The sequence below is a fragment of the Coenobita brevimanus genome, chromosome 62 (assembly GCF_032717465.1).
Source record: "Coenobita brevimanus isolate Jiangsu-jjx chromosome 62, ASM3271746v2, whole genome shotgun sequence".
Classification (NCBI taxonomy): Eukaryota; Metazoa; Arthropoda; class Malacostraca; order Decapoda; family Coenobitidae; genus Coenobita; species Coenobita brevimanus.
In genome coordinates, this window is record NC_137015.1 from 11,691,267 (window position 1) to 11,712,854 (window position 21,588).

General features: G+C 41.9%; 1 protein-coding gene across 1 annotated transcript in view; it reads left to right on the plus strand.

The window, feature by feature from the left end:
• The window catches only part of SIDL (SIDL trafficking protein particle complex subunit 10), a 578,423-nt gene that overhangs the window by 371,831 nt on the left and 185,004 nt on the right, over positions 1-21,588 (plus strand). Inside the window, exon 15 of the mRNA XM_080275724.1 lies at positions 17,986-18,216. Coding sequence (XP_080131850.1) covers positions 17,986-18,216 — 231 coding nt within the window. The remainder of the gene's footprint in view (positions 1-17,985; positions 18,217-21,588) is intronic.

The window sequence follows — 21,588 nt, forward strand, 5'->3', positions numbered from 1 at the left end:
GACTGGTGCTACAGTCTACTCCACATATAACCAAATTTTGGCGCCTGGTGGTTTAGTGGGTAATTATTGCGCTCCAGTCAGATTGAGCCGGTGAAGGTTTATATCCAAGGGGTGGTTGGGGTTGATTGCTCATGTAATGCCACTCAGGGATGAGTGAGGTTGGTCACTCTCATCTTAAATATTGGGACCAACTGCCTAGCCCTGGGCTCCTACGCTCCTCATGGGGCAATGTAGGATTGGATGATGGATGGATATCAGGAGGCCATGCATGCACCTGTGTGTTGTCTTTAAGTGACTGAATGGAGCAACGAGTAATTTGAGCATGGATATGCTTCTGGAAGCTGGTTTGAGGCAGGCTAGGGGGGAGAGATGACAGTATTTGTGTATGATATTGTGTGCTGGGTGTTGCTTTGATGTTGCTTGGTGTGTGTGGATGTGCTGCCATGTCATGTAGTGGATGGTATGGGTTTGTGGAGGCTGTGGCAAGAATTTGTGTGCCTCTCATGTCGAGATGATCCTTGACTTTGAGGACTTTGGTTTGTTGGTGTAGGTGGTATGCAGGTGTAGTGGCTGTGCAGCCTGTGATTATTTTTAGAGCCTTGTTGTGTATGATCAGTAGAGTGTTGTAGTGTGTTTTAATGAGTTTAGAAGCCCAAGCAGGGCTTGCATAATTCACCACTGAACATATACCTGTATATTGTTTGTATACTGTGGTGGTGGCTTCTTTGTTGTATCTGAATGTTGTATGGGCAAGTGACCTTGGGGCATTGAGTCTTTTGTGTTAATTTTTTTTAAATGTTTGTGATGTGTATGTTACACCAAGGATTTGTGTGTGTGTGTGTGTGTGTGTGTGTGTGTGTGTGTGTGTGTGTGTGTGTGTGTGTGTGCGATGTGTTGTTTAAATGACTGATGTATGTTACACCAAGGATTTTGTGTGTGTGTGTGTTTGTGATGTGTTGTTTAAATGACATTGATGTATGTTATACCAAGGATTTTGGGTGTTTGTGTGTGTGTGGTAGAGGGGTATTGTTTATGGTGAGGTGTGGAATGTGACTATGTTCTGCTGTCCAGTTTGTGAGAAGGTTCACTGTACTTTGGCTAGGGCTATATTGAGTCTGTTTGTGGTGAACCATTTGTGTAGTATGTTGTGGGAAGCTTGGAGGATGTGTGCAGCTGTGTTTGCATTTTTGTGTGTACCTGTAAGTGTTATGTCATCTTCATAGGAAGCTACGTGTATCTGTGGGGTGTGGGTATGTCATGCATGTATAGGATAAAGAGTGTAGGGGACAAAACAGATCTGTGAGGGATGCAGTTTGTGAAGCTTCTGATGTTTTATGACTGACCAGCAAATATTACATGTACACATCTGCATGCTGAGTAGTTTGCCAGCCATCTTTTTGTGTTATTGTGCATGTTTGTGTTGAATATATTGTTTGTGAGGTTATGGTGGGAGATGGCATCAAAAGCTTTGCTAGTCTAGTGTGACTAAGAGTGTTTTGTGTGGTGGCCAAGCTAATATGATGCCATCAAAAACTTTTTGTAGCATCTGTAAGAAGAGTGTTTGTGGAGTGTAGTGACCTAAAATCATGTGATGGGGCTAGGGGGATGTGAGGTGTTACTAATTGTAATACTAGTCATTCAGTGACTTTGGAGGGGGTGCAGAGGAGTTCAGTGGGGCTGTGTGAGGAAGGGAACATGGGGCCTTTGTTGGGTTTGGGGATAGTGATGATAGTACCATGCGTCCAGATGTTGGGTATTATGTTGTGTGAGTAGCTGTAGTTTGATATTTTGGTGAGTGCTTGTATGCCTTGTGGTCCAAGATGTTTAAGGTGTATGTTGCATATGTTTTCTGAGCCACAGGCAGATGAGTGCTTAAAGTTGTTAATGATGTACTTCGTCTGGTTGTAAGCGAAGGGTGCGTACTCTGGGTCTGTGGGGAAGTGTCTCTTGCATCAGATGACATGTCGGTCATTGTGATGGAGCTTAGATGACTTATGTGTGAAAAGTGATTGATGAGTATTTATTTGTTGTTTGTTTGAGGGTATGGTGTCTTGTTGTGATGGCAGCATGTGGTTGTGTAGTTTTGCTGTTGGAGAGTGTGATAGTGTTTAGTGTTTTGTAGAGTTTGCTGGTGTTTGGTTTGTAATCAAATGTTTGGAGATAATTATCCCAATTTAGTGTTTGCTGCTCTGATATTTTATTGTTTATTTGAGTGTTGAGTGCTTGTACTTGTTGTATGGTGTCTTGTGTATGGTGTGTTGGAGAGTGTTGCAGTGTGTTGCATTGGCTGATGAGGCCTTGAATTTCTGATGTGAAGTTGGGATTGTGTGTGTTTATGTTTCCTTTGGGGATGTGTCTTTGTCTGCATTTTGAATAATTGTATTGACAGTGTGCATAGCGGTGTTGATGTTTGTGATGGGTGTACTGTTTAATGTTTCAAACTGTTGTTCTGTTTCAGTAGTGAATGCCTCCCATTTGGCTCTTATGATTAGTACATGTGTGTCTGTGGCCACCTGGGGTGATTCTGGTTTTGGTAGTGATGATCATCAGGAGCTGGTCAGAGCCAAGGGTTTTGACTACTCTCCAGGATGTTGTGGGGGTGAGGTTTGGGGAGCAAAAGGTGATGTCTGGGAATGATGGGAGGAAGAGGCCTTGGGGTGGGATATAGGTATGTTGATGGGGATTGTTGAGGATGAAAAGATTATCTGCTTGGGATTGTAATACCAGCCGTCTGTCTGTGTCAGGGTTGTTGACGTGCCAGGCTGATGCCTTGGAGTTGAAATCACCGTCCAGGATGATGATGGGTATGTTAGTGATGTGATGTATTTGAGGAATGTAATTGTGTGGTACTGTGGGGGATAATTGGGGGGGAATGTATGTATTGGTAGTTTTTGTGTGTGATTTGTTATCGTTGCATATTTTAATTGATTTTATTTCTGTTGTGGTGCTTTGTGGGGGAAGAAGTGATTTTATGTGTGCACTAGTATCTGAAAGGTTGATGGATGGGTGTACTAGGGTGATGAGTCCACCATCACTACTGTCAGCCTGGTCTTGTCTGATGGTGGTGAAGTTATGATATGTAGGTGTTTTTTGTGTTCTGCATAGTTTTGTTTCTTGTAAGATGGCAGTGTGTATGTTTTGTTGCATGGTGAATAGTGTGAGTTCTTGTTTTTTGGTGGTAATGCCATCTGTGTTTATTTGAAGAATGTTTATGTTGTGTGTACGATGTGTGTTGGGTGCTGCAGCTGGGGGGGGGGGGAGGTGGGGATGTGGGTGGAGGAGAAGGGGTTGGAGAAGGTTGTGATAGAGATAATGGTTTGGGTGTAATTGGAGGGGTTGGGGGATTGGATGGTGTGGGAAGGATCGGTGGGTTCGGCTGAGGAAGTGTGGAGGGAGTAAGAGAGGGTATGGTGGGGGACTTAGATAGATCGTGGGCTGACAGGTGAACCTCCCCCACCCCCCGGAGATTTTTGCAGACATCGATTGTCCTATTCTTTGGGCTGTATAAATTCAGAATCTGCATGGCTGGTCTCTGGATTCTGCTGACTGGGGCTGCTAGAGGCAAAAAATAAATAAATAAATAAGTAAATAAAAATAAAAAAAAAATAAAAGGATCATGAAATTTTTTTTATCAAAAAATATCGACATTTTACATTTCTTGAGAAGTAGGAGCCAAAAATAAATAAATAATATATGGTTTTAAATATATATATATATATATATATATATATATATATGTATATTTTTTACGTGTCCGACTCCGGGCAAAGGCTTCAGGGCCTATTTTTCGGGGGCAGTGACCTATCCCAAGGCCCAGTAGTCCTCCTACACCTCCACATGTCACCACTTTGGCGCTAACACCCACCGTCCATATTGAATACATGCTAGAGCTGTCTCATACATTACTGGTGTACTGGTATTAGTGGGGGTATTTTTACGACATGTCGGCGGGTCATCTGGTAGATCAGGAAAGTCTGCTTTTAGGAAATTCAAATCCTTAAACTGTTCCCTGCCCCAGCAGGGAGTCAATCCTGAGTCCATTAGGACTGCAGGCCTCCTCTCTACCGTTTCAGCCACCTCCTCCCCTAAAATATGTTTTAATGTACAGCAAAACCAATGGTATCATTTATTTTATCGAACTATTAATATTTCATACCATAAAATCACAGTGTAACTCAGTTTTTTCTTTTAGCTCATAGCAAATGTACTTAATTTCATTTGCTGCTATTACTTTCAGTGCAGAGATGGAACTTTTAAGCAGCAATATTTAAAAAGAACAGCCTTTATAGATGCCATTTGATATATGACTTGCTATGTTCAGTCAGATATTAAGGATTTACCAGGTAGGATACAAAATCTTTCTGTGCCAGTGACTGTTGTGGGTTGCTGTTACTGTCCTTGGGCTAGGAGCCGAAACCCCTTCCCCCCGCAGGGATTTTTAATGACATCGATTTTTTTATCTTTCTGACTCTACAGACTCAGAATCTGCTTGTCTGCCATCTGGAATTTGCTGTCTTTGGCAACCAGAGCAAAAATACTAAAGGAATAAAAAAAATAATAATAATAAAATAATTTAATTTCCATAATGTGAGACATAAGAATCGAGAGCAAATAAATGATGCATGTTTTTATATGTTTCAAGGTATGCCCAATGCAATAGTAGTTTTTATTCTGTAGAAAAAGGTAGTCTTTACCTTGATAAATTAATAGCACTGTAAACTTGATATTTTGCTCTAAGGGATAATAAACTTACTTTCATTTGTTTCCACTTCTTTTGATAAAATTATGGACATTTCATACAAGAATTTATGAAAAGAGCAGCTTTTTTAGATACTATCTATCTACAGTTAGGTTATTGTGAAGGATGAGAACAGGAAAAAAAATATTGTTAATAATTTGTCAGCAGTGCGTTATTTGTGATTGAACTACTGACCCTTTACTCATTCGACAGTCAGTTTACTCATGATTATGATTTGTATTTAATTGAAAAATCATTCCTGTACAATATGCCCAGTCCCATTCACAACTCCATGAACATCATCCCAATTTCAAGCCTAGATATTAGATGTGAAACTTGTTCTCCTGAAGGTGAAAATTAATAAACAACTAAGAATATTTCAAAGATGGATGTTGTGAATGAAAAGCTAAAAAGGGTGCACAAGGAACTGTGTGCACTATTGCATATAAGTGCTGCATAATAAGTAAAGAAGATATTCTATATCACAGAATTCACATATAACATACACAGTTATAATATTTACATTGACGAAGAAATAACTTTTATATGTTCAGAAAATCACTACATTTTATACAGAAACATATGGATTACTTTTGGCTAATCCAAATGATTTAAGAGAAGCACTTTACATTTGCAGAAAACGGTCATAAAATCTAATTATCATCATCAGAGATGTAGTCTATGAGATTCACAACTTCCAAATCATCTTCATCCTCATCTGTCATCTCTGGCTTCTCAGTCAACACATCCACCAGTTCTTGTGGCATGATGGCACCTTCAGTCCACTTGAACTCTATCTTTCCATCTGCAACTTCCCAACCATGAATTTCTGGTGCGGGAACTTCCTGGTTTGCTGTGGCTGCCTGGTTCCAGATAAGAACTTGATAATTAGGTCTTTTGATGTGCATTCTCAAGGAATCCCTGCTGGGTGGCAGGAGGCTTATGTCCACTCCATCATAACTTGTCAGCAGTGCTGTGTATTGTGTTTGGTACTAAATCACTCCTGGAATTTTTTATATCTCAATTTGTTGATGTCTTTTGTGGAGGACCCCCCATAAAGAAGGCATGTAAAGTGTTCAAGTCCAGCAAACACATTATGAGGAATTTTTTCCGAGCTCCCAAAGTTGTGCAAACATGTCACAGAACTCAGGATGTTGCCTCAGGGTCTTAATAATGGTAATCTTTCCCGTTCTGACAAATGCACTCGTGGTATCACAGCCACTGAATGCATGTACAGCAGGAAGAACACGGCAAGTATCTTCTACAACCTGAATTATGCTGTGTATGTCAAGGAGTCGTCTTTTATTGTCAATTTCAGTATCAAACAAAACCTTCTGTCTAATGTTCAGTACAAACTTAAGGAGAAGAATGAAAACATCAGTGTCTGGTGATCGTACAGTTATTGTTGAATCACATGAACTTCGAGCTGCAATGTGCAGGCAGTGGAGCACAATCCTTGTGTCTGCTTCCTCTTGAGTGGATCTGAGTTCCTCAGCATCTTCTGAAAGGGTCATGCAGCCATCAGTGCTCATTAATCAGGTGCACTTTTCTGCACAAGTAAAGTACAGTGAAATTTCAAATTTTGATGGTGTTGTGATGAAGAGAGGTAGATTGAGATGGTTTTGACATGTGGAGAGGATGGGGGATGATAATTGGGTGAGGAAGGTGAGAAGTGTTAATATTGGGGGTGGGGTTATGAGGGGTAGACCGAGAAAGACATGGGACGAGGTCATTAAGTGTGACCTCAGGGTTAAGGGACTGAACAGGGAGGCTGCAATGGATCTTGCAGCATGGAGAGCCGCCATTAGGTGACCAAGGCCGACACATGCAAGCATGTTGGAGCCTTTAAAAATGAAAACGAAATATGTACCTAAAAATCACCGCGAAACTCAAATCATCGAAATTTAAACTGAACTTCTTATAGGAAAAATCAGTTTGGGTCCAGGGCCTCCAAACCTAACTTCCTAAAATCATGATTTTTTGCCCACACCCCCTGTAAACTTTATGAACTATAATTGTGGTTAAGTAACTGTAGTTCTGCATTGTATTACCACTCTGTCAGCAAGTGTATACTTGGTGTATTTCTGCTCTTTCATGTATTGCCATTTCTCCTTTGGCTGCGAAGATTTAGAGGTGCCAGGCTGCTCACAAACATTACCACTGCTACCCAAAGAACCACTCTTGCTTGCCATTTTGAAACAGGTATGTTGCGATGAAAATACAAAGAAAATACATACAGCTAAATTGCAGTGAAATGCATGTCCACATATGGTTAGGTTCATACTTTTTCTTATAATTTTCCTTCACTTCTAGCATTTTGGTTCACATCAAACATATTATCTTTGCTTGTTTTGGTTGGAGTCTGGCCCTGAGAGCATAGAAATTTGCGAATTTGCATCGAAAAGTAAGGTAGGCAGACCACTCCAAAATGCATCAAAATTTGATTAATCGAATTCTAAACTGTCCAAATTTGAGATTTTACTGTATATCTTTCTTCCTTTTAACATTGCTGCATATTTTGTCCTTTTTCCATTCGTTCAAAAGAAACAAGGTAAAGCTTTGTTTGTTTTCATCAATTGACAAAAAACTTTTCCAGTCTCTTGGAACGCTTGTCATGGGGCTTTTGAGTAAGTATGTTGTGGAAGAACCTCTTCGATTTCTTTCAACACTCTTGATAGAGAGTGGATGGTAGGAGTCGGTTACAAAGTCCACATGCGATTCTGTAGGGAGCTGTGCAAATAAGCTGTCTGTTAATTCTCCAAATGTGCCAGGCAGGTCCACTTACACTTGAAACATGGCATTTCCATCAATGATGTAGCTGTTCTTGTTGGGAGGAGGTTTTTCTGCTGTGTGTGTTTTTCCCTCTAGCAGGTGCATCAGCTTGGATTTATCTGTTCTGGCTGGTGCTCCATGTCCAGTTGCTAATGCCCAAGGAACTGGACCCAAGGGGAAGCTTAGCACCCTTTCCAAGCTGATGTTATGGTCTACTGCAAGAAGGAGGAGTTGACCAAATATGTTTCTTTCAGCTGTTATCTGCTTAACATTCTTTGAGTACCCTGTAACTTTTGCCGACTTGGCAGCCACTGAAAATATTTTAAGGCTGAGATGCTTGATTGGTGCATTGAAACTCTTTGTTTTCCTGATCAGTCATTCATCAGTGAATGTTCTGAAAACCTCTTTACCAGTCTTTTCAGCGTTAACCCTTAAACCGCGGGCTTGTTTTGCTTTGACCTGCGGCTCCCGCAGGCATATTTGCGCTCCGACAGACTCTCTAAAAATATTTGCCAAAAATCAGTTATCAGTCCTAGAATATTAAAATCACATATGCTTATGGCACATACCTTCAGCTTTCTCCTGGGGTGTTTGTTGAGCCTTCGTCGAGTACCGTAGGACTTGTGGAGACCTCTGAAGTTGGGTAACGAAGTCTCCACTTTACATTTCCTGACAATTCATAATATGATTACCACAGCCTGATATTATCACTAGAAACACTATTCTATGATTCTCAAATAGTTTGGAATCCATACTCCAAAAAAAAAAAAACACTGTGAAAGCAATGAAAATTACGAGGGCATATGACCATCCCACTTCCAATCGTTCGCCGCTGGTGGTGTCATTTATTATTCATAAAAACACTCACAGAGTATATTTCTGTTACTATATAACACTTATATATATCTACAGTCTTTATCCATAAGTTTCCTTCAGTAATAGTAGTTTTTTGTCACTGTAGGGATTCAGTTTATTTCAGGAAAATACGTAGCATTCACTTTCTCGTCCTGTATACCAGCATTGAGAGTGAATGTCACTTTCACCTTCACTCTCATAACTCATAGTATTCATGCATGCTAGAGTGAAACTTTCACTTTCATTACTCCTAGTATATATACTCGTATTCTTATAATGCTACTCATTTACATTACTATTTACTTTCTTTATTTTATTTACATTATTTACATGTCTATTTTATTTAACTGTGTTATGCACTGTCACTTGAAGTAACTTATAAAACTGTTTTCCACTGTTCACTTATATTTACATTCATTGCTTTCACTTGCTGTTTACACATTATTTTCATTTCCACTTGCAGTGTTTTACTCACCAGAAAGATCGTAGTCACTCTCTTTCAATTGTCAGGCCTTTACCTCTTTCCACACGAGGTTTAGTAGGGGGTAAAGGTCACAGAGCCCTTTGCATGGGGCTAAAAAGCGGCGGAAGTTAGCAGGAGCGAATCCGACATATCTTCACCTTGAAAGACGACAGTGAACTGATAGTGGTGGCCTCCTGCTGCCTGGCTAGGGTGAGTGCAATACTGCCAACTTCAGCCTAGTGATACCTGCTAATATATAGCAGTGAAATGATTGGCAGGAAACCAAGACAATACATAATAAATTAGGTAGTTCCAGGTGAATGTAAATATCACGTAGGCTTCTCCCTTATTTTCTTATATATATTTTTATTACGAAAATAGATTGTACGGCATATTTGAAGGGGAAATAAACAGCGAAAATTAGCGAACGAGTGCACGTGAGGTGTTGTCAGGTGATAATTAGCCAATTCTAGGTGTATGGCACTCTCACTTACCTTATTTCTTTCTTGTAGATATTATTTGGTATGAGAATAGGGCATAGGGCTTATTTCAATGGATGAAATCAGTGAAAAATTCCAGGGAAGATTTACTTAGCGTAGCACGGCCGGGCAGGCGAGAGGATAGGGTAATGGAGGGGAGGTAGGGAGGGGAGTCAAGAACGGGGAGAAATGGCTAAATTGTCAACAATGGATGGGAGTACAGATGAGATTAGGAGTGCTGACTAGTGTTGGACATTGGCAGTACTGGTAGATGATACAAGCCACCACTTGAAAGCCCAGGCGAATTCAAAATAACACAGAATCACAAAAGTGACGCCCCGCGGTATGATCCCTTGCTCCCAAGCATCACAAAAGTGACGCCCCGCGGTTAAGGGGTTAAGCAGATTGTCTTCAATATCCTTTGGAGCTGGTGCCCAAGTAGAAAGGCAGTAAAGTACATCTCTGTTGTCAGCTTGAAATGGATTTTAGGAAGTTCTGAACAGCTTCAGTGACTTTGTTGATGTCCTTTTCACTTTTTACAATCTGCTAAGACTGTAAGTGCTCATGTGAACTATATTCCTTGCTGTCCATATCAGCCAACAGCGAAGTTGCTTGGTGGTAACTCCCTCTTGCATGCATTGTGGTGCATCATCTGTAGTAGGCTGAGTGATTTCTGCTGAAGCCAATGATGCCACCATGTGATTTTGCATGGCGCCATATTGTCTGTTTATTGGTGATATCCACAGCATTTCTTGATGAGGGAATATCTGACCTGGTCACACTGAATCCATTCTGTTTCAAAAGTCTTTCTGCTCCAAGGTGTGAGCTGGGCAGGTTTAGCATAGTCATGTGGTAGAGAGTAGTGTACCTTGCATAATTTTGGTGATCGTAACTGAAGAACAGAGAGCACATATTCTGGAGGCATTCCAGGTGGGGGTAGGGGGGTTTCAAGAATACTCCCCCAGTATCCCTGCTTGTCGTACGAGGCGACTAAAAGGGTTGGTGGTGGGTTAGTGCCCCACCCCGTAAAAAGAACTAACTAAAAAAGCAAATAAAGCGCCTCGGACCCGGACGGACCATATGTTGACGACTAAGGAACGGACAAAGGACATTCTGAGGGTAGGAACGTGGAATGTGAGAGGAGTGAATGATGAAGTGAAAGAGAGAGAGATTGTCCAGGTGCTTGAGGATGCAAAAGTGGATATATGTGGATTGACTGAAACTAAATGGAAAGGTGAAAGGATGAGAGAATGGGAATATGGTGTAGGTATGTGTGCGGGAGTCAGTGAGAATGAGAGGGCAAGAGAGGGAGTATGTCTGATGATAAGCAAGAAGTGGAAGGAGAATATAAGAGAGTATGGAACAGTGGGTGCAAGGATTGTATGGGTGAGGATGAAAGTAGGTATACAAGCATGGGCGATTGTGTGTGTATATGCTCCAACAGAGGATCGAGTGGCAAGAGTGAAAGATGAGTTTTGGGCGAGAGTAGAAGCATGTATGGACAAGTTTGAGAGGAGCGAGAGAGTGCTGTTGATTGGAGACATGAATGGCAAAGTTGGGAATGTACGAGTGGATGGAGTGGTTGGTCAGTGGGGTGTGCCAGGTGATGTAGATGGGAATGGTAGTGCTTTGGTGGACATCTGTGCTGGTAAGGGGTTGGCAATAGCCAACACCTACTTTCGTCATAAGATGATCTACCGGTATACATGGAGAGTAATGAGGAGGATGGATGGTGAACTTGTTGAACGAAAGGCAATGATAGACTACGTGTGTGTGGATGAGCGAATGAGAAGACAAGTGTTGGATGCAAGGGTGTTGAGAGGGTGGGGGAATGGAGTCTCGGACCATCACTTAGTGATGGCCAAGGTAGAGCTGCAAAGAAAGTGGTTGAGGAGGCGAAGGGGAAGACAGGAGGAAGCAGCTCCTGTGAGAAGAGTGGAGAAATTGCAAGATAGTGAGAAAAGGACAGAGTATAAGAGCATAATGGAAGAAATATTGGGAAGGTATGAGCTAGAGCAGATGGAAGGGGTGGAAGAAGTATGTAAGATATTCACGGAAGAGATAAGCGCAGCGTGTGAGGCGGTTTGTGGAGTGAGGAGGAGATGCAAGGGTGTGCAAGGGACAGCATGGTGGAATGATGAGGTGAAACGAGCTGTGGAACAAAAGAAGAAGGCATATGGTGAATGGTTGGCGAGTAGAGGTAGGGGAGAAGATGAGAGAGAGAAGAGAGAGGTATATGTGAGCAGGAGAAGGGAGGTTAAGAGACTGGTGAAGGAGAGTAAGAAGAAAGTGGATGAAGAGTTTGGGAGGAATCTGAGTGTGAAATGGAGGGAGAGTAAGAAATTGTTTTGGAAGGAGGTAAAGAAAGTAAGGCAGTGTGAAAGGGGAAATAGTAGGGGAGTGAAGGATAGGAATAATAGATTGTTGGTGGAGAAGAGAGAGAAATTGAGGAGATGGAAGGAGCACTTTGAGGATTTGTTGAATGTAGAGAGTGAGAGCAGTGTGAGTATAAGTGGTTGGGGAATGGCTGGGAGAAGAAGAGATGAGAGGAGGGAGGAAGAGATCAGTAGGTCGGAAGTAGTGGAAGCGATGAAGAAGATTAAGCTGGGAAAGGCCCCAGGAATTGATGGAGTGTGGTGAAATGCTTAGGTATGGGGGTGAGATTGTTGTGGAGTGGATATGGAAGTTGTGTAGATTGGCTTGGGAAGAGGGAAGGGTTCCAGAGGACTGGAAATCAGGTATAATTGTTCCTCTGTACAAAGGAAAAGGGGAGAGAGAAGTATGTGGTAACCATAGGGGTATTTGCCTTCTTAGTGTGACTGGTAAAATATATGGTAGAATACTCATTGACAGGGTTAGGCATATGACAGGAGCTAGTTGGAGAAGAACAAGGGGGATTTAGGAAGGGAAAAGGGTGTGTAGATCAGATATTTGTTCTAAGATGTTTAGTGGAGAAGTATCTAGAGAAGGGAAGGAAAGTGTATGCTGCCTTCATGGACTTGGAGAAAGCTTATGACAGAATAGATAGGCAAGGTATGTGGAAGGTATTAAGAATATATGGAGTGGAGGGGAAATTGTTGAGTGCTGTGAAGAGTATGTACGAGGGAGCTAGGGCTACGGTGCGAGTGGATGGTGAGCTGAGTGAGTTCTTTGATCTCAATGTGGGACTGAAACAGGGTTGTGTAATGTCTCCATGGCTGTTTAATATATATATGGATGGGGTTGTAAAGGAGGTACAAGGTAGGGCAGTGGATGTGGGGGTGGCCCTAATGAATGAGGGTGAGATTTGGAAGCTTCCGGTGTTGCTGTTTGCTGATGATACAGTATTGTTGAGTGAAGATGAATGGGAGTTGCAAGGTTTGGTGAATGAATTTGGGACAGTGTGTAGGAGGAGGAAGCTGAAAGTTAATGTAAACAAAAGTAAAGTTATGGTGTTTGAGAGGAATGAAGTCACAGAGTGTGCAGTGAGGTTGGATGGTGAGGATATGGAGAATGCGAGTGCATTCAAGTACTTGGGTAGTGTGATGAGTAAGGATGGAACTTTGGGGGATGAAGTACGTGAAAGGGTACAGCAGGGAAGGAAGGTTGTTGGTACACTGAAAGCAGTGATGAGAAATAGGGAGGTGAGTATGGAAGTTAAGAAGTCACTGCATGATGGTATTGTGATCCCTACCCTGACGTATTGAAGCGAGGCGTGGACATTGCAAGAGGGGAACAAGTCAAGAGTGAGAGCAGTGGAAATGAGTTACTTGAGAGGAGCATGTGGAGTGACGTGAAGGGACAGGTTGATGAATGAAGAAGTGAAGGAATGTTGTGGGGTAGATGTGGATGTGGTTGAAAAGATTAGGAGAAATACACTGAGGTGGTTTGGACATGTGGAGAGAATGGAGAATGAAAGACTGACTAAGAGGGTGTATGTAGGTGAGGTGGAGGGAGGGAGAGGGAGGGGTAGACCGAGGATGAGGTGGAGGGATGGAGTTGAGAGGTATATGAGGGAGGGGGGGGTGAGTAGGGGGGAGAGGAGTCAAATGGTGGGTGACAGAGTGACTTGGAGGCATTTTGTGTGCGGCCACCCTTTGCGGGATTAGGGCGTCGGGCTATAGATAGATAGATAGATAGATTCCAGGTGGAGGTTCCAGTTGTTTTCTTTGGTTGCTCTCTGAAGTTGAAGAATCAGCCATATTCTTTCCATGTAGCCAAGACAAAACTGTGCAGTCTTCCCTAATTCTCCTTTATGCAATCTTGCCTTGAAATCTGTGAGTAAGGACAACAGTTTTTTGCAGCCTTGATTTTCATAAGCCTCCCTCAGCTTTTCCCTACATGTATCCTTAGCAAGGTATATGATTACTCCCCATGCTCTCTCATCAAAGACATCAGCATGCAAAGACTTCACTGACCGCAAGAAGAGGTGTTCCAGTGCTTCCAGGACAAGTTTGTGAATATGTAGAGCCCTGTTATAATGTTTGCCTGTCATCACTTTTTCAGTGGACCCACTTGCACAAATTCCTGATTCAACCAGGATTTCTTCAAATCCACTGTCCCTCAGACTCTTTGCAAGTGCTCCCATGTAAGCGCAGGTGAGATGATAAACACCCAGTCTGACAGTAACATTGCAAAATTCTGTTGGGTTTTGCCAAACAATGTTGTATGCCTTTTTGGCCACAGCTAAATTGTCATAAGTGTGTATGGTTGATTTACCTCCTTTGATGCTTGTTGGGAAATCCTTAATATGTACTGCACCGTAGCATTGTCAGTGATTGTAGCTAATACAGGGGGCATATACACAACCGTTGACTCTTTACATTTTACTTGGTTGCCTGTTAGAGAAACCCACCCAGCCCATGATGGGACTGTCTGTGCATTAGTCTTGGTTACAGCTCTGAAGCAAATCCACAACATGGCTGAAGATGACTCCGTGCTTGTGACTTCAGTTTACAGTATCATCAGGTTTGGCTCTGCTTGGCTTTTTACAAAACATGGCTCAGTCTCTTTGGGCATATATGTGATTGAACATTCCATTGTCCTTGGCAGAGAGGAAGGAGAGTCAGATGAGAGATTGTCACCGTCTATTGATGCTTCTTGATTTACCAATCCATGGGCAGTATGTGTTGTTCCAGTACCAGATGGTGTTTCCTCAAGCATGTCGAAATTATCCCAGCAAAGGTGCATTATTATATTCCTATCAGGATCAGTTAATGCAGGAAGCACTGTGTCTCTGTCATTGCTTCTGCACATTGCTGTTTCAAGCTCAAGTAGACTGGTGTAGGATGCACAATGGCCAAAGCGATGGACCAGGGATGCAATTGCAGCGCTCCCTGTCATATGCCTCTGTGTCATACCATGGTGTAGGTGCATTGGCATCATCCATTTCCCCTCTGATACAGCATGGCAAATGTCCTCAGCAAAAGATTCCACTAATCTTTCTGTCCTTACAGACGAATCTTGCTGCTTCTTTCCTGTAAGAACAAGATAAAGGAAGTTCTGGAAGCTCTGTGGTGGCTGTATTTTATTCGTCAGTAGGAAACTTGCAGATGGGGGCCAAGGTATCTACTGTGAATCAAGCGGAGCATTTAAAATGAGTCTTCGAAGTACCAGTGCAGCTTCTAACCTTTTTGAATCAGAAGCAGCAACATCAGATGCAGACTCCACTGCTTTACCTTTAGGGACATGGGACGAGTATACAAGCTCACTCCTGCTGTTAGGCTGCCAAAACTGTAATTGTGTGCCAAACTTTTTCACCAACTTTGACTTCAGTTTGTTAGTTTTGTAGTTATCATTGAAGAACTGTGGACTATTTTCCAACATAAATTGTTGATATTTTTCTTTGAGCATTGTCATCCTTTCAACGTTAGATTCTTCAGTGATGCTTTCCTGAACATACTGCACAATGTACTGGAAAGCAGCAGTGTGGGTACTTTGTTTCTCTCTGCCCTGGGTATGTACTGGAGTCTGTTTTCTTCTTGTGTCATTTCTTTGTGTATAAGCCTTCGGACAGTATTCGTGGTAGTGAGCTTCCTTGGCCACTAAGTCAATGCCCTGAACTTTGAGAAGAATATCTTCATCTCGTTTTTCTTTGGCAGCGTTTTTTATTGATACCTCAGGTGTTTTTGCCACAATTTGACAAATTTTTCTACCTGTCTTTGTTGTGTAATTTGATTTTTGCCACAAAATAAACACTTATCTGCAGGTAATAGAATATTTGTGCTGCATTGTTGTGAGGTCCTGCATCTTTCTGAAGTACTTGGAGCATCATCAGATGATGGATGTTTCTTCTTTAACAGCTTAGATGTGTTTGTGAAGTTTTTGTAGCACTGTGTGGTAGCCATGCAAATGTGATGAGAATACATTGGGTATTTGGGAACATATGTCAGGTAACATTTCACTAACAGAACTTTGTGACTGTCGCACCTTAATTGTGTCCTTGATTTTTTGGAAACTGGTGTCAGTTAGTGTTGTAACTTTTGAATCAGATTTGTTTTTGTGATAATGAATAATACACACTAATCCATCAGTCTTTCTTGTTCCTCCTTTGGAAGCTTATACTGGCTTCAGCGTCAACGGTTTTTCATCTGCCATTCTTCTTTCCTAGGATTGTGTGGCACACTTAACCTGCCGGCAAATGAAGAAGGTGTATTAAATTACTATGAAAACAGAAACTACAATGATACAGATAAATGAAATGAACAGCAACAAATGTGACAATCATGATGGCTGTCAACCAATATTCATTGTAGCTAGTCACAAATCAGACAGTATCTAACTTCAAATGCATACAGTTGCCAGAAACAGAGGAGGATATTCGGTAGACAACCTGAATTCACCAAGGTTTGTGGAAATCATATCATCATCATCATCATCATCATCATCATCATCATCATCATCCGGATCTCCTTTCCCTCCCTCGGGCAGGGTGGGGAGTAGCAACGTCCAGACAGCACAAACTTGCCCAATCCAAATAGGCCACACTTCCATTCATTCATCATTCAAGCCCCCGGAATCCTGGCTGTACCGGATGTGCCAAAAACATTCACCACATTCTGCGACTTCAAACAAACATATCCGATTGAGTCAATCCTGATGCTGCCATGCTCACAAAGGATGCCAAAATCCCTGATCATGCACTTCTCCTCACAACATTCATCCAGCCAGCTCAATCCCTTGTCAGTTCCCTAGCCTCACCAACTACCAAACCTCTCTTCCTCAAACACTCATCTGCTATATCTCTCCACCTTCTCCTTGCCCTACCTCACCTCCACCCTCCTTAAGATTTGCTCAGGTATACCTTTTTCACCTCTCTATTGTTATCCATTCTTTCCACATGACCATACCATCTCAGGACATTCTCTTTGATTCTGGTGTCCACTAACTTTCTCACTCCACACCTTTCACGAATCAAATTATTTCGTATCCTATCCACCCTCTGTACTCCACATACATTCCTCAGCAGTCCCATCTCCACTGCTCTTACTCTTGACTTTTCATTTTCATGCCACACCATAGTCTCACACCCATATGTTAAAGTTGGCACTAACACTCCCTCATGTAAGCCTCGTGCAGCTGCAACACTCAAGCCTCTGTTCCTTATCAAGGTCTTCATTGCACCGGCTAGTTTTCTTCCTTGTGTCACTCTACTTTCAACTTCTTTTGCACATTTTCATCTCTTTTCTATCACTGTACCCAAGTATTTGAACTCTCTCACCAATTCAAGTCTCTCTCCATTCACTGTGACATCACCATCCTATAAAATCCCTAGGGGAGGAGGGGGGTCCATGGGTGGCCCATGGTCTAAGAGGGTGGGAGGAAAGAGCATAAGGAACAGGTCCAGGTGTTTGTGTAATGTTCTCTGGATGCAAGTATTGTGCAGGTGAAATGGGTCCAGTTCTTGCAGGAACTGCACTGAACTGAACCCGTTGTGTGTTGACTCAGTGTGATGTGTTTTGATCATGTTAGACATATGTATTTGTTAATGGGACCTGGATTGCTCTTGATATCACCGGCTGGAAGTATCCAAGAAATGACCTCCTGAGAGTCATTTCTTGGTGTAGAAAAGACAGTGTTGTTGTGTGTGTTTGGAGATGTGGTACTTTCCCGGGCGACTGACGCCACACCCAGGTTCTCGGGCCCTGTGAGGGGCCGGGGGGGTTTTGCGGTGGTATGGCCCCTATACTCTCCTCACCCTGCACTTTGACAGCCTCTGGAGGGTGGACCCTCAATGAAGACACCACCACTTCAGGTCCACTGATAGTCTTTGTTAACTTTTTCAGGAGAAGTGGCTTTTCCTAATTTGAATGAACTGGTCTGGAGATAGCAAGAATATACAAAGATATTATGTCATCAGCCTGATAGGGTGAATTTTATTCTAGCTGTGTAAATAAATATGGTGAATAAAATCAGACCATCCATCCATCCATCAGCCAGTCCTACGTTGCCCCACGAGGAGCATAGGAGACCGGGGCTAGGGAATTGGTCCTGACATTTAAGATGAGAGTGATATATTACGAATTTAAATATAGACCAATCTTGTATAGCACTTGAAATTTTCTTACTGGTCATCAGCAGACCTGGCAGCAGCAATGAGAGTGAACATAGTATCTTCATAAGTGGTGAGACATGTAACTTTAAATCAAATCATTCTGCATTTTTATAGCATGTTAAATCACCATATTGTTCATCAGCAGAAGTGGCAGCAGCAGCGAGAGTGAACGTAGCAGCAGCATCAGTAGTGGTGGCAGTGGTGGAGGTGGTGGCAGTGGTGGGTGTGAGGGTGGTACAGATGGGAGTGAGGTGGAGGGACAGCGTGGAGATGTCATGACACAGCTGTTACCCATGAATCTGTACCTGGAATACAAACAGGACAAGTCACTCTCAGCTGCACATGTCAGTTGTAATAATGCTCACAGTCTCCTCAGGTATGTACTTGTTGTTTATTTGGTTATTACCCCCACCAGTGGAGTTGGAGGAGGTTTCAAATTCACCCCTGTTTGTATGTTTGTCAACTAAATAACTAAAAAAGTTATTGATGGATTTAAATAAAAGTTTGTTAATTTGTGGGTCATGGGTCAAGAAAGAGTTGGTAAAATTTTGGTGGTGATCTGAATTTGAGTCCTGGTTCAGGACTATGTTTTGTTTGTTCACAAGATATCTCAAAAAGTTATTTGTGGATTTCCGTGAAATTTTGCTAATCGTGTCCCATCCGAGGATTTATATACAGCCACTGTGGAGGCTGTCTGTTCCTGCTGGCAGAGGAGGTGGGATGCAGCAGGGGTGAACAAACTCCATAGCATTCGTCGGAACCTGGGCAATGGGGGATATATGGGACTGTCCCGACAGTGGGAAACAGCTTTGGCCCACCTCCAGATTGGTCACACTCGGCTGACTCATGGTTTTTTAATGGAGAGGCTGCCCCCTCCCCATTGTGATGACTGTCTGGTTCCTTTGACTGTGCAGCATCTTCTTGTGGAATCCCCCTGTCTTGGGGACCTTCGTCGTTGGTACCTTTCCAGGTGCCGAGCCAGCTACGGATCATACCTTGTTTTCTCGGTGCATAAGTAGGAGGCTTGTGCCATGGGGGGAGGCACCTTCTCCTTTGTGTTGAGTTGTGGCCTTCTCCACAAGCTGTAGAGCTTTACCATATTTTAGTTTGTGTTTTAGGAATAATGTTCTCCTTTAACTTTTATCTTTCCACCATTTTTAGTTTTGGTTGTTTCTTTTATACTTTTGGTTTGTTTTATGCATCGCTTTTCTTTTTGCTTTTTATGGTTTTTATATATTTTGACAATGTTCGTGTTTGACGGCATATGACCTCTGCTGTTGCGCCGCCATGTCACATTTTCATTCATTCATTTGTTAATATGTGGGTCACAGATGAAGGAAGAGCTAATTAAATTTTGGTGGTAATCCAACTTGTCTGTCAGCATTGGGAGAGGTATGTGCTCTTTGAGTGCTATATTCTTATGTACCATTACTTTGCTTTCACCCAGGAACTTCTATGGATGTAACCACATCACTATGCTTTCACCCAGGAACTCTTATGCATGTAGCCACGTACAGATATTTCTTATGTGAAGTTTACTTAAGATTGTTTCAGTATTGAGTCATTCATGCAACTGTTCATTATGATAATGATTGATACTTTGTTTCTCAAAAGCACCAGTTCTTCAAGAATTCACTAGATCTCGGATCACAGAAGTGATAGTTGCTTAGAAACTCATATAATCTTCCATTGCCATACTCTGAACAGTGTCATAAAAAAAAAATAATAATAATAAAAAAAAAAAAAGTTTCTTCAAAAGTACTGCTGAAGCCAGATGCTTTGTGGACACAGGCAGCTGTTTATATTAATTGAATCTTGTGTCGAAAAGTATAATGAATTCAAAAGAACACTAGTGAAGTCAGTTGTTTTATGAATGCAGGAATCTGATTAGATCTGAGTGTTGTGTAGGAAGAAAGGTAGGGAAACAAAAAAGACACTATTGCACTGCACTAGGCCCCATAAGACATGAGGGGTCATTGCTAATACACTAATTCATTCCAGAAGTGTAGTCAGGGGATTTACCAGTTCAGTTAGATACTCTTGATTCAACAAACATCAGAGCTTTAGAATATAGCTCTAATTGGGAACCACTACATTTCAGTTAGGACTGGAGTACAGTAACTCATCATTTAATTTCAGAGATGTTATCCTAAAAACCACCATGTTATGTGAAAATGCTTAAATTCAAGGTTAGGTTTAAGCAAGAATGATTACGTTCTCCAGGTTTTCTCTTAAACCTGGAGGACTTCTTGTTTGTGGTGATTCCAATTATTGGGTTGACAGTCCAGAGTCAAAACCATTTTCTTCAGAATTCCTTGAGTTGATCACCCAGAACAATTTTTTCAATCATGTGAGTAATCCAACTCATGTCTCAGGACATGTCCTTGACATGATCTTGTCCCCTGGAGGTTGACTCATTTGACCCCCTCATCTCTGATCATGCTCTGATCACTCTTAGTTTTGATGTCCCAAAATCCCCTTCATATAAAAAGGTCATCAGGTTCAGAAATTACAACAATGTTGACCGCCAGTTGATGTGTTTTGAAATTGATCAACGTTTAAACTCCATCGATTCTTCAAGTCTTTCTTCTGGTGAATTGGTTGATATTTACAACAACGAGCTCAGGTCAATTTTTGACCATTATTGTCCTGAGGTAGTAAAAACAATCACTGTACGTGATAATTCTCCTTGGTATGGACCATCCATTAATTCTTTGCATAGACAACGTAGAAGGGCAGAATGTGAGTGGTGCTTGCAGCGGACCGAAGTAACTCGTTTGCGTTATGTTTTTGCGAGAAGAGCAGTCGTTCACACTGTAAAAGCCCAAAAGGCTAGGTATTATCAAAATAAAGTTGATTCATGTGGTGGTGATAAAAAAAAATTGTCTGCAGTTGTGAACAATTTGGTTGGTCGGAGGAATGTAATTGTTAAACCAACTTCTTTATCTGATGCCCAATTGGCTTCTGATTTTGCTTCATTTTTTACAAGTAAGATATCTCGCATAAGAAGTGATTTAGACAGCAGTTCTCCTAGTGAAGTGTACTCAGTTGACTTCCAGCCACGGTGCACCGGGGATCATTTGCTTTCAACATTTCATCCACTGGATGTAAACAAAGTCAAATGTTACATCAGAGAACTTAATAAAACATTTTGCTCACTCGATCCATGTAACATGTCACAACTGCCTGATGTGTATGAGCATGCTGCAGACTTTATCTGCAACATAATAAATAGATGCTTCTTAGAAAGTAATTTTGTGCAGTCTGAGAAACGTGTTTTGCTTAGGCCCCTAATTAAGAAACCTGGCCTTGATGTCAAGAGCATGACAAATTATCGTCCTGTCTCTAACCTGTCTTTTTATCCAAGATTATTGAGCGGGCCATACTTGACCAACTCTTACCACTACTGGAACACAACAGAGTTGTTCCTGTTGTTCAATCAGCATACAGAAAATACCATTCGACTGAAACTGCACTAACAAGGATTCAGAGCGACTTGGTGGCAAACACTTGTAGTGGGATGTCCTCTCTCCTAGTTCTTTTGGATCTGTCTGCAGCTTTTGATACAGTAGATCATAAACTATTGTTGGATGATCTGTATTTTTATGGCGTTCGTAATAGTGCCCTTTTGCTCCTTAAGTCGTATCTGTCGGACACATCTCAGAGAGTGGTTGTTGATTACGCTAGCTCTGATTCTTCTGCTCCTCTTCTATTTGGAGCCCCTTAAGGATCAGTTTTGGGTCCAATT